General features: G+C 44.3%; 1 protein-coding gene across 2 annotated transcripts in view; it reads right to left on the reverse strand.

Moving 5' to 3' along the window:
• Positions 1-3707: 3707 nt before the first annotated feature.
• Positions 3708-12601, reverse strand: part of NCF4 (neutrophil cytosolic factor 4) — a 185540-nt gene continuing 176646 nt past the window's right edge. For both annotated transcript variants that reach the window (XM_068251953.1, XM_068251952.1), the window contains exons 9-11: positions 10524-10654; positions 10363-10428; positions 3708-4207 (exon numbers count right to left, since the gene is read on the reverse strand). In XM_068251953.1, coding sequence (XP_068108054.1) covers positions 3988-4207; positions 10363-10428; positions 10524-10654 — 417 coding nt within the window. In that variant the 3' untranslated portion in view covers positions 3708-3987. The remainder of the gene's footprint in view (positions 4208-10362; positions 10429-10523; positions 10655-12601) is intronic.

Genomic DNA, 12601 nt, shown 5'->3' on the forward strand with positions numbered 1-12601 from the left:
CGCCCTAGTGGCTGCAGCTCTGGTTCTTTGAAGCACGTGATATAAAGGTTATTTGTCTTGTCTGTGTCACTACAGGGCCTCTTTAATGTTAATATTGTTTCATGTGTATTTTAACATTTATATATTTTTTTTCCCTGGGGTAATTGTTATGGCTTTGTATTTCTCCACATTCCCAATTCCATACTCTGCGGTTCAATAATAAATGTACAACAGACTGCAAAAATCAATTTCCCGTGGAGAATAATCCTTGCGTGTATTGTTCATAGCTGATGTTTGAAACTAACGGCCTAAAAAATGCCTGGAAACTGCATTGTATGAAATGATGAAATGAGTGAGACAGAGAGACAGGATGGGGCGGAGGAGACAGGATGGGGTGGAGGAGACAGGATGGGGTGGAGGAGACAGGATGGGGTGGAGGAGACAGGATGGGGCGGAGGAGACAGGATGGGGCGGAGGAGACAGGATGGGGTGGAGGAGACAGGATGGGGCGGAGGAGACAGGAAACATGAGAAAAGGCGGGAAACTTCTGTGTGAGTATGTCGCTTTTTGTTTTTATTGAGTCACTGGGCCATATTTTAATCACTTATGTTGCCTGGACATAGATCCTACATTCCAGTTAAAAATCGCCACGATCATGCACGCGCCTGCAGCAGCACTGATCATTGCAAGGGACCATGCGGTCCCTGAACCCGATCGGTGCCCCGTTGATCACTGTTACAACAAGTAACAGTCATCATTGTAAAATGTACACAGGCAGTACATTACTTTCTGAAATGTGACCTCAGTACTACACCACTGATTAGTCAAAGAGAGCATATTATCCCTTGACCCCTGTGGCTGCAGTGATTGGCCCAAGGGATCATGTGATCTCTTGGCCAATGAATGTACTCCCAGTCTCTCAATGATCAATATTACTGCTAGAAACAGTGACCATTGATAAAAAATTGTACAACAAACTTTTAAAATAAAAAATAGTAAAAGAAAAAAAGAGTTACCCCCCCCCCCCCAGGCAATGATTGGTGCAAAGGATCATGGGGCCCATGAACCAATCATTATGCCTGAAAGTCTGTACCCGCAATGTGATTTTTGCAGCAGCTTTTTCCATGATGAACAATCGTTTTTATGATATTGTGATGAAAATTAGTTAAACAATGGTTAGCGGTGGGCCACAATCGTGACCGTCGTAACAGATCAATGAGGGGCCAATCGCTCAGATTCCCATTGCCTGCCTTTATACTTTTACAGCGATTGTTTAAGCAATCGTTTGCTCCATCATTACCTCGGTAATGAAAATGGACCAAGAAATGATTGCTTTTCACCGCTGATCCCCGATCCATCATCACATGGGTATTTAGCTTCTAAGCCTAACTCTCACCTAAATCCTCTGCTAACTATGCCTAATCCTAACCACCTCTCAACTACTGCCACCCCCTACTCCTAATGCTAACTAGTGCCTAACTGAATGAAGTGCAAAAAAAGCCATAGGGAACCTTGCGAATCATGGATTGTCATCAAATGACGGATAATGTGACCTCATTTTAAAGAGAATCTGTACTCTAATATTCTTACACTAAAAAGCATACCATTCTATTCCTTATTTTCTCCTGTGCCCCTCTGTGCTGTTTCTGCCACTCTCTGCTGCAATCCTGGCTTGTAATTAACAGTTTTAGGCAGTGTTTACAAACAAACTAACCAGCTTGTGATAGGCTCACATAAACAGAGTGTGTGAGTCATACAGAGTATGCAGGGGGCCTGCAGAGGGTGTGTATCGCTTCTATTCAATCACAAGCAGCCCTGCACATTCCACACATTCCAGCCTTAGCCCGACAGACACGACAGAGGAAAGGAGATAAGATTTATTACAGAGACAATGCAATTAGGAAAGGCTGCAGTAAGCCAGAGCACATTAGAACAGGCATAGGAACTTATAGGATAGAAGAACTAAGGCTGAAAAATTTGTTACAGAGTCTTTTTAATCATAATGAGTTGTAGAATACATTTTGATGTATCTTATAGCTTTGACCCCTGTCACATAAACAAAGGTAGGGACAAACTCAATCCATCATAGAAAAAATATCATTTTTAAAGCTATGATCCAACTTGGGAAAGTTTCAGCACAACACAAGACTGTAGCTTACAAAACACCCACTTTTGAATAACCCTGGTTGTTAGCGTTCCATAATGGTGACATTTGTGGCCTTTTTCTGCTGTCCAGACTTTTCTGGGGCTATGCAAACAAAGTATGGCACTAAAAATACTTTATGGTAAAAAAAAAAATTGGCCTTTAGAAAGCCACATGGACTCTTTGGAAGTGAATGGCCTGCTAGATGTCCCACTAGCCACCACTGAGAGATATGGAGTATTATTTTAACCATTATAAGTTGTAGAATAGATTTTACGGTGTTTTAGGGACGAGGCCTATGCCTTATTGAATTTTTTAGTAACTGATTTAAAAGCAATATATTTTTTTATTTTCATATATTCTGTACCAAAATAAAAAGCTTGTAAGAAGAAAATAAATTGACAGAATTTAACATAGAATACATAAATTGTTACCTTAAATTTGCAGAAAAGGACTTGCGATTATTGCTAGGTTACAATGAGAAAACAAAAAAGACATATTCCCATATATTGCACTTGGGACATAATTTAAATGTTGGGATAACCAGGATAAGTGGAGAAAACATGCGTGGGTTTTATCTATGGTAGCATTGTTTATTTTAAACTATAGTGGGTGGAAATGGTGAAATAGTGTTTTTTTTTTAAACATTTAAAATGCATAGAGAAAGAAAAATAACTAAAAAAATAACATTTGCAAAAAGCTTAATTTGTCCAGGAAAAAAAAAAGATACAGATCATTTAAGTGTGATAAGTAGTGATCAAGTTATTGGTGAATGGGAGGAGCTAAGGGCAGAAATGGTTAAAATAATAGTGTGACAGTCTGTGATGGATTTCCTGAAAAAAAAGACCTTTTCATTTTGAAAAAATTCAGTTCAAATACAATTTCAGGTTCACAAACATATGTTTTTAAATTCTCCAAACAGGATTTTTAATTTGAAATAAAAACAGACATTAAAGATATCTGAAAATGTCCACTGAAACTGAAGACTAAAAATAGGTAGGAAACAGATGGATAGATATAGATAGACATAGATAGATAGATAGATAGATAGATAGATAGATAGATAGATAATATCACCAGTCATTGCATTGCTTCTCTTCAGAGGTTGTGCTGGCATCTGTCATGCCCTGGGGATCTGTCTATGATTGATTAGGCTTCTGCCAGTGAAATGAATAACATATGTACAGTGCTATGCGTTGCAGCAGAATTCCGTTCTCCTGCCTTGGACGTGATGATGGCGATATTTGCTTGGAGCGCACAGGTTTGCTCATCAATGAATTTCAAGGAATTAAAGGTCTCTTTACTGCCCTGTACTTCCCATAGATGAGAACATCTGTATGGCTATTCTGTAGGATTTCTATATAGCAGGAGGAGGTGGCAGCGCTTCCCAAGGCAGGCTGCATCTGGTTGACCAGCAGCATGGATGTGCAAAGCCTAATTATAGGCAGGATAAACAACTTGCATTCAAAACAGATGCAACACGGAAGTATGGAACACTCTGCGTGCAAACTGTTTTTGGAAGCCAACATCCTCCATTTCGTTGCATCTGTTCTGAATGCAAGTTGTTTAACCTGCCTATAACCAGGGTCTGCACACCTATGCTGCTGGTCAATCAGAGGCAGCCGGTCTTCCTGGGAAGGGCTGCCACCTCCTCCTGCTGTACAGAAATGTAAGTTTACGTATGGCTAAGCTGCATCCATGTGCTATTTCAGTTTGCATTCCGTTTCAATCTGAGTTTAGGGTTTAGTGCATAGTTTGCATCTGTTTTGAATACAAGGTGTGTATTCAGCCTCTAGGGGGCTCTGCGCGCCTCTGTTGGTAGTCATTTCAGGTGCAGCCTGTTTAGGAGCGCTGCCAGTTTCTCCCTATTCCGTGGGATCGTCTTCCGTGGCCTCCTCATTGCGGTACACGTCCCAGTCCTCGCTGTGTGTGATGTGCAGCTCCCAGGAGAAGAAGTCCTTCCTCTGAGTCCTTCTCTTTCCTCTTGTGACCAGGAGCTCCATGTCACTGTTGTCTATCAGGCGGATCAGATCTCCATCCTCATCCTTTATATTCAGGGCCACGTCTATGCCGGGGAACCGATCTCTGATGGAAAACAGAGATATTTACAGGATTAAATGGAGAAAAAGACTTCATAAAACTTTTTATGACAAACTTCTGTCTCACAACACCAATGTATTCAGGGCTGACGAGAAGGTTTTTGATAGGTAACGGCCTTTATTCAGTAGATTTTTTCTCCTAAGTTTTCTCCTGAATTTTCTCCTAGTGGCTGGATAGTGTACTGGTGAAGGGCTCTGCCACTGACACGACATGGGTTTCAATCTCCGCTTTTCCTGTTCAGTAAGCCAGCACCTATTACTCAAGGAGTTCTTGGGCAAGACTCCATAACATCGCTACTGCCTAAAAAACATGCTCAGGTGGCTGCAGCCAGCTCAAGCGCTTTGAGCAGAGCCGAGACAAGGTCCTCCAACACCCAAGGTTTAGACACCAAAGTGCGCCCCTCCATCCCTCCCACCCCAGCCATCACACACTGATTGCTATTACACTAAGAGGCCCCTCCATCCCTCCTACCCCAGCCGTCACACACTGATTGCTATTACACTAAGAGGCCCCTCCTCCATCCCTCCCACCCCAGCCGTCACACACTGATTGCTATTACACTAAGAGGCCCCTCCTCCATCCCTCCCACCCCAGCCGTCACACACTGATTGCTATTACACTAAGAGGCCCCTCCCCCATCCCTCCCACCCCAGCCATCACACACTGATTGCTATTACACTAAGAGGCCCCTCCTCCATCCCTCCCACCCCAGCCATCACACACTGATTGCTATTACACTAAGAGGCCCCTCCTCCATCCCTCCCACCCCAGCCGTCACACACTGATTGCTATTACACTAAGAGGCCCCTCCTCCATCCCTCCCACCCCAGCCGTCACACACTGATTGCTATTACACTAAGAGGCCTCTCCATCCCTCCCACCCCAGCCGTCACACACTGATTGCTATTAGACTAAGAGGCCCCTCCATCCCTCCCACCCCAGCCGTCACACACTGATTGCTATTACACTAAGAGGCCCCTCCTCCATCCCTCCCACCCCAGCCGTCACACACTGATTGCTATTACACTAAGAGGTGCCCCAGGCCCCCCAACACCCTAATCTCTAGTTATCTGGCTTGCAGTCACTGCCATGTATCACCTTTTCTTATTTCTTTCTGCTTCAAACACAATAGTGGAATGATCTCTGAGTGAGTTGTGCGCCCCCTCCTACACTGCACCCTGAGGCTGGAGCCTCTCTCGCCTCTGCCTCGGCCCTGCACCCCCTCCTACACTGCGCCCTGAGGCTGGAGCCTCTCTCACCTCTGCCTCGGCCCTGCACCCCCTCCTACACTGCACCCTGAGGCTGGAGCCTCTCTCACCTCTGCCTTGGCCCAGTCCTGGCTTGGAGGCCTGGAACCCACTACAAATCGCTATCGCAATCGCTCACATTTTTAATTAGCGTTTTGTTTAACGATTTCATGAGCATTTTCCTGGAATTTTGGTAGGGATTTTAAAAAGTGTAAGCTTTTCGCCAGCAACTGTGATAGCGATTTGCGATTTTAATCCTGATTGGTCCTTCCAGTTTGCAGTATTTTAAAATCGCATACAAATCGCTATGTGTAGGGATTCATGAGCAATTTGCCAGCGCTTATATACTTTACATTGAAGTGCAAACGCTCCCAAACTGCTGCATGTCCTGCCATTGCGATTTTGTTAATCGTAATCGCTATTGTGGAATTTGTTACATTTATTTACATTGGTAGAGCGTTTAGGGAAAGCGCTCCCTAAACGCTCAAAAAAGCGCTCAAGTGGGTTCCATCCGCCAGTCCGCCAGGAAAAAGGGCAATACAAACGTTACTTGTCTTGTCTTGTCCTACGAGATCATTTTACATTTTCTGTTTTAAATACATTTTCAGCACTCTGCAATTGATAAAGTACCACAAAGTAGGCGGATAAGTACTGTCAAATCTATTCTGAGTATTTTGTTGCTTGCTGAAAATACTCAGGTTGTTGGATGCAGCCTTTCCTACGGTGGCCAGGATGCCTCAGCTACCATAGCCCAACAGACAGGCTATGGGGGCGGAGCTACTGCTAATATCGCTGCTTCTGCGTCCCGCCCACTATAATTTAACGGTTGTCAGTTTTCACTTCCTTTGCCGGTGTCTAGACATGAGTCAAGTACGGTAACTGGCACTGAACTCCTACAGAGAATGGCTAGAGTCAGGAGAAACTATAACAGGCCAAATCGCACCACACAATTAGAGTGTCAAAAATACCACAATTTTATTCAAGTGTTACTGTCGGGCATAAAATCAAAAATCAAAAATCAATTCTTTATTTTCATCTGGAAAAGCTGAAGCTAGCCAGGCAATGCAAAAGTTAAAATCACTATTACTTTTCTTGTTGATAAATGATCATTCCCCAGTTTACCTGACTCTTATTTGGTACACACAAAGGAATCTGCAGGGCATGCTGGGTTGTCATTTTTTGCTGCTCTACTTTCCCCTCAGACATAACTAATGCAGCCTTATTGGCTGAAGCCTCTTTCCCTCCTGTTCGCCCCTCCCACACCTCTGTTCCTCTCTTATTGGCCAATATTTATCATGCTGAGACAATGCACTTTCTATAGTGAAGGGCGGGCAATGCATACACAATCAGGCAGAGGAGGGTAAGGGGGGAAATGACATAAGGATTGGCTTCAAAATAACCACATTTAAAGGAGAACTGTAGTGAGAGGTATATGGAGGCTGCCATATGTATTTCCTTTTAAGCAATACCAGTTGCCTGGCAGCCCTGCTGATCTATTTGGCTGAAGTAGTGGCTGAATCACACACCAGAAACAAGCATGCAGCTAATCTTGTCATATCTGTCAAAACTGTCAGAAACACCTGATCTGCTGCATGCTTGTTCAGGGTCTGTGGCTGAAAGTATTAGTGGCAGAGGAGCAGCAGGACAGCCAGGCAACTGGTATTGCTTAAATGGAAATAAACATGACAGCCTCCATACATCTCTCTCTACAGTTCTCCTTTAAAATAGGAAATGCTAAGACGGATTTTCTCTTTTTTTACTGTAGAAAAATCACTAAAATCAAAACGTGGACAGCGCAATACATATGTTATGCAAGTAGAGCAAGTATTTATCTACTTATATATGTGTTTTTTTCTGAGATAGTATGGTTGTGGTTGACAGCTCCTCTTTAAAGTCAATTATACACTATTAGGCCAAGATAAACCCAATTAAAATACTCCTCTCCATATACAATCACCTGAGGTGCTCACGAATAGAGCTCCCATCAGGCGTTGGACCCGGGTTCTCTTGTATTGGCTGATAAAGTGCATATAATGTATGGTCATAGAAACTAAAGTGCATACAAAATAGTGCAAACAATAAACCTAATGAGAACAATATGAATATATACTGTAATATAACAGCGGTTTATACACTTGCTCTCCAGTGGAGTCTCCCCGCCTCTCTTGAAAAGCGGCGTGACTGCCGGGATACCGGTGGAGTTGTCCGCGGGGGGCTCCTCCCTCCCACCTCTCCTCGCAGTCTATTCGCTGTGCCTCTCCACCTGGGTGTTGCGTACTATGCGCACCCCCTGTATGCACTCCTGCTACTGTGGTCGCCATTCTGCTTTTGATATATTATATACTCATATTGTTCTCATTAGGTTTATTTGTTTGGTTTATTGTTAGCATAATTTTGTATACACTTTACTTTCTATTGGATCACATGACCAAACATTATTTGCGCTTAATCAGCCAATACAAGTGAATCCGGGTTCAACAGTTTGTTCCGACTTTAGCTATATTTTCCAGGCCCCAGCACACACTCATTGCATGGTTACAAAGGATTCCTGTGTGTGTCCTACAGAGAATGGGATATATTCCATATCAATGGTGTAACTAAAACCCCTGTGACCTCTGCGACTGCAAGGGGGCCCGGGGGGGGGGGGGGGGGGGGGGTCTGTAGGGGCTCGCTCCTCCTCCCATGTCTTGTGAAGAGTAAACGCAGGGAGCGCTGTTCTATATACCAAGCCCATGCTGTATCGGGTCTCCTCCTCCTCCTAACATCCACACACTGCATGCAGACATCTTGAGGTTACTGATGCACGTCACATGATCAGGAGCCTCAGGGTGGCAGCATAGAGCAAGGAGGAGATCAGATAACCAGAGACTCTGTTCTAAATGACTTAGCTATGCTACTATTACATTATTATTATTTCATCTGATGTGTGTGACAAATAGTGTTATGTGGCTCTGCTATAAAGAGACACTGAAGTGAAAAAAAAATTATGATATAATGATTGTATGTGTAGTACTGATAATTAATAGAACATTAGTAGCAAAGAAAATAGTCTTATATTTGTATTTTCAGATATATAGCTTTTTTTTATAACATTGCATAATCCTGCCATTGTTGCAATGACAAGTCACACACTGTATTCTAAACTAACAAGCATAGCTAATGACCCTTTGAACCTGCAGTAATTTTATCTAAATCTGTCTCTGACCGTTTCTTTAAAGGTGGCCATAGATCAGGCAACTTGGAAGCCAATCGACCATCCTATTCGATTATTGTAATGGAATTGCACCCCAATGTATAAATGAGCCCCGCCCCTCATGTGCATTTATACATTCCCTGTCCAGTGTCAGCCTCCTTGCGGCGTCCGTCCATCTCGCGGGGTTCTACATACACTCATACATGTGAGACGCTATGCACTGCTAGCGTGTATGCATGTATGCGGCTGCCCGGCGAGATGGACGGACAACGTGTGGAGGCTGACACTGGACAGGGGATGTATAAATGCACATGAAGGGGGGGGCACATTTATACATTGGCGGACAGCGGTGGCTCAGCCGATTCCCTGAAGATTTTATGCTAAAATCGGACGGGAAACGGCCAGCAGTATATGGGCAGATTCGATTAGAGATAAATTTGTCTCTTTGTCAAATCTGCCCATAATCGTCAGATCTATGGCTACCTTAATGCTATGCACACACTATACAATTTTCTGACAGGTCCAATATGATTTCCAAACGATTTTCTGATCGATTTTTCATAGAAGTGAACGGAAAATTAATCAGAAAATCGATCGGGAAATCAGATCGGACCTGTTGGAAATAGTCGATCTGGCAGTAAATCCGCCAGAATATTGTTTTGTGTGTACTTAGCATAAAGTATAAGTACTCCAGAAAACAGCACTTTAGCCTACTTGGCTCAGAGAAGCTCTTTTGCATAGATAACCACTGAAGTTTCTTAACTCTTCCTGTACTGGAAACAATATGAGACTCATATCTGTGCTACTAATGTTCTACTTCTTAGCTGTACTACACATACAATTCATTATATCATAAGTTTATTTTCACTTCAGTGTCACTTTAAAAGATACCCAAGGTGACATGTGACATGATGAGATAGACATGTGTATGTACAGTGCCTAGCACACAAATAGCTATGCTGTGTTCCTTTTTTTTCATTCTCTGCCTGAAAGAGTTAAATATCAGGTATGTAAGTGGCTGACTCAGTCCTGACTGAGGCCCAGTACACACCAAGCGGATCCGCCGGCCGCATACGCCTGTAAATCCGCTAGCGTTTTATGGATCTGCTAGCGGTTTTGGTGTGCACTGGGCCTCAGACAGGAAGTGACTACAGAGTGACCCTCACTGATAAGAAATTCCAACTATACAACACTTTCCTAGCAGAAAATGGCTTCTGAGAGCGGGAAAGAGATAAAAAGGGTCAATAGTTCATAGATTTTAGCTCTGGCATACTTCAATGAATGTGTCATTAAGCAAAAACAATAAAACAGTTAAAACTTAAAAAGTAGATTTAAACATAAAATAAAACTGTGGAATATCTTAAAAAGTCATTTTTAGGAGAAGGAAGATAGATACAATTGTTTATTTCATTAGTTTATTTTCGCCTCAGGTGTCCTTTAAATCTAGATGTTTTTGTTCTAAAAATACCAAGACTGCGCATCACTGTTTTATGCAGGAAGGCTGAATATTAAACCCCTGACCTTTATCCCTCTGTGGAGAATGCCCCATTCTCGTAACAATGTCAGCACTGAACCGAGCTATTAATTAAGCCCACGGAAAGCCTGACGACAGCCGAGCTCCTCTCGGATAAAATCGATGCGTTGCTCTCATTATTACGAGTTTATTAAACAATTCTTCCCTGTATAGGGTTGGAGTTTACCTTATTAGCGCTAGCAGCTCAATATATGTGGGCAGCTTCCTCACGTCCTCCTCCAAGGAGATATCCCTGAGAAACAGAGAGAGAAGTATGAGAGATGTATGAGTCACACCTCCGGGGGAGCGGCAGGTCATCACCGTACGGCACCCCTCGTACTCTCCTACCTGATGCGACACCTGTCATAATCGTGGAAATAGCAGCGCAGCCAGCTCACGGGAAACTTCTCCTCAGGTAGATCTCTGACGATTTTCACAAAGGCTTGTGGGAAGATGCCGACCTGGTCGCCCACACTTCCCTGGCAACCAGAAGAAACCTACATGATTATGACAATTACAATCCACAGCTCTCCTTCTCAGCATAATTCATATTACATCCAGGGACGGCTCTAGATTTTTTGCCATCTGAGGATGCCGCCCCCCCTTGATAGGTAGTATAATTGCCCCCAGTATAGGTACCCTAGAAGGAGTAGCAGCCAGAAAGGGGGAGCAGCAAGCAAAGCGGTAGGGAGGGGGAGTCAGACCCCTCTCCCTCACCTGGAACTCCCCTGTCCGCTCTCCCCCTCCAGCTATTTGTCTTGCATTTAAATCAGCAGCGATCGGGCCAGCGGGGAAGCAACGACTCACCTTCCTGCTTTCGTTCCAGCGCTGCAATCCACTGCCACGTCACTTCCTGCAATGCTGCCGACTGTACCGTCGGAAGTACAGTGAGTGGCATTGCAGGAAGTGACGTCTGACCCCTCCTCCCCACCGCTGTGCCCGCTGCTCCCCCTTCCTGGCTGCCATGCAACCACCTCCATCTTGGCGGTAACCCCACCCAGGCAGGTGCAGCCCCCCCCGCCCCCCCACTTCCGTTGCCTGAGGAACCTGCTAAAACCCTGCCTCATGGGCGGCCCGGGGCTGGTTACATCTACGAGGGCTGTACTGAAAATATTTTTATCAGTAGTATAATTTTTTATTTGTATAAATTCTGTGCAAAGTACAAAACAAAAAATGGGGAGCAAAAGTTCACACCTCCTCCCTTGCCTCCCCTTGGTGCCCTTTGCGACCCATCTCCTAAGGGTCATAGTTATATGTCTATGTATGTATCATGTAGTGTATGTATTGTAGTCTAGGGCCAATTTTTAGGGGGAAGCCAATTAACTTATCTGTATGTTTTTGGGATGTGGGAGGAAACTGGAGTGCCTGGAGGAAACCCACGCAGACACGGGAGGAACATACAAACTCCTTGCAGATGTTGACCTGGCTGGGATTCAAACCCGGGACCGAGCGCTGCAAGGCGAGAGCGCTAACCACTACGCCATGGTGCTGATTTGAACTATAGTCCCCTGTATCGGAGGAAGGGTAGGTTAGCAGTTGGGACCCCCCATAGCTCTGGGCCCCCTGTAATCACATGGGCTCCTCCCCTCTAGTTATACCCCTGGCAGTGAACAGATATACATGAGAGGTTCAAAACTCTTTACAGTCAGGACATTCAGCAATACAAATACAGACACAGCTGATGTGTGGTGTGACATCACAAATACTGGGGCATGTTCATGTGGTAAATGACAGCAGAACAAGAAACACTAGGAGGAGGTCCCTGCCCTTGCAAGCTTATAGCCTAGGCTAGTGGGGTGGAGACATTAGGGGAGGAGGCACAGTGGTTGGCTGATGAGTGAACCCCCAATCTTACCTATAGAAAATAATAGTGTATAAGCAGGCAGAGGCGCCAAAAGAATAACATTTATTAAAAATGTTAAAATGAGAGGAGTCAGAGGCAGACTTACCTCCTCCAAGCAGACACACAAAGAGACTGTTGTATATATTCAAAACAACAAGGGTTTATTTGAATACTCCAAAAAGTGCAAGTGCAACGCGTTTCGCAGGCATCTCCCGCTTCATCAGGCAATAAAAAATGGAGCATCTACTCATACAGGTCTGGTGCAAAGCTCGGCGCCTCTGTGACTGAGTGTGTCAGCTTGGGGGAGGTAAGTCCACCTCTGCCTCCTCTCATTTTAACATTTTTAGTAAATGTTATTCTTAAGGCTCCTCTGTCTGCTTATACAGCTCCTGTGTCCACCATTGGTGGAGGGGTGTTGCCCCCGTATTTCCGATCTACAGAGAGCGACTTCTTAATCCTGAGTGGGGACAGGTCTAATCTCCCCACCTGCTGATACAGTGGTTCCCTGGATGGTAACCCTTGTTTGTGAGTATATCTGCATACTTACCTTACATATCCACTCTACCAGTACATATACTACACT

This window comes from Hyperolius riggenbachi, chromosome 9 (assembly GCF_040937935.1).
Source record: "Hyperolius riggenbachi isolate aHypRig1 chromosome 9, aHypRig1.pri, whole genome shotgun sequence".
Classification (NCBI taxonomy): domain Eukaryota; kingdom Metazoa; phylum Chordata; class Amphibia; order Anura; family Hyperoliidae; genus Hyperolius; species Hyperolius riggenbachi.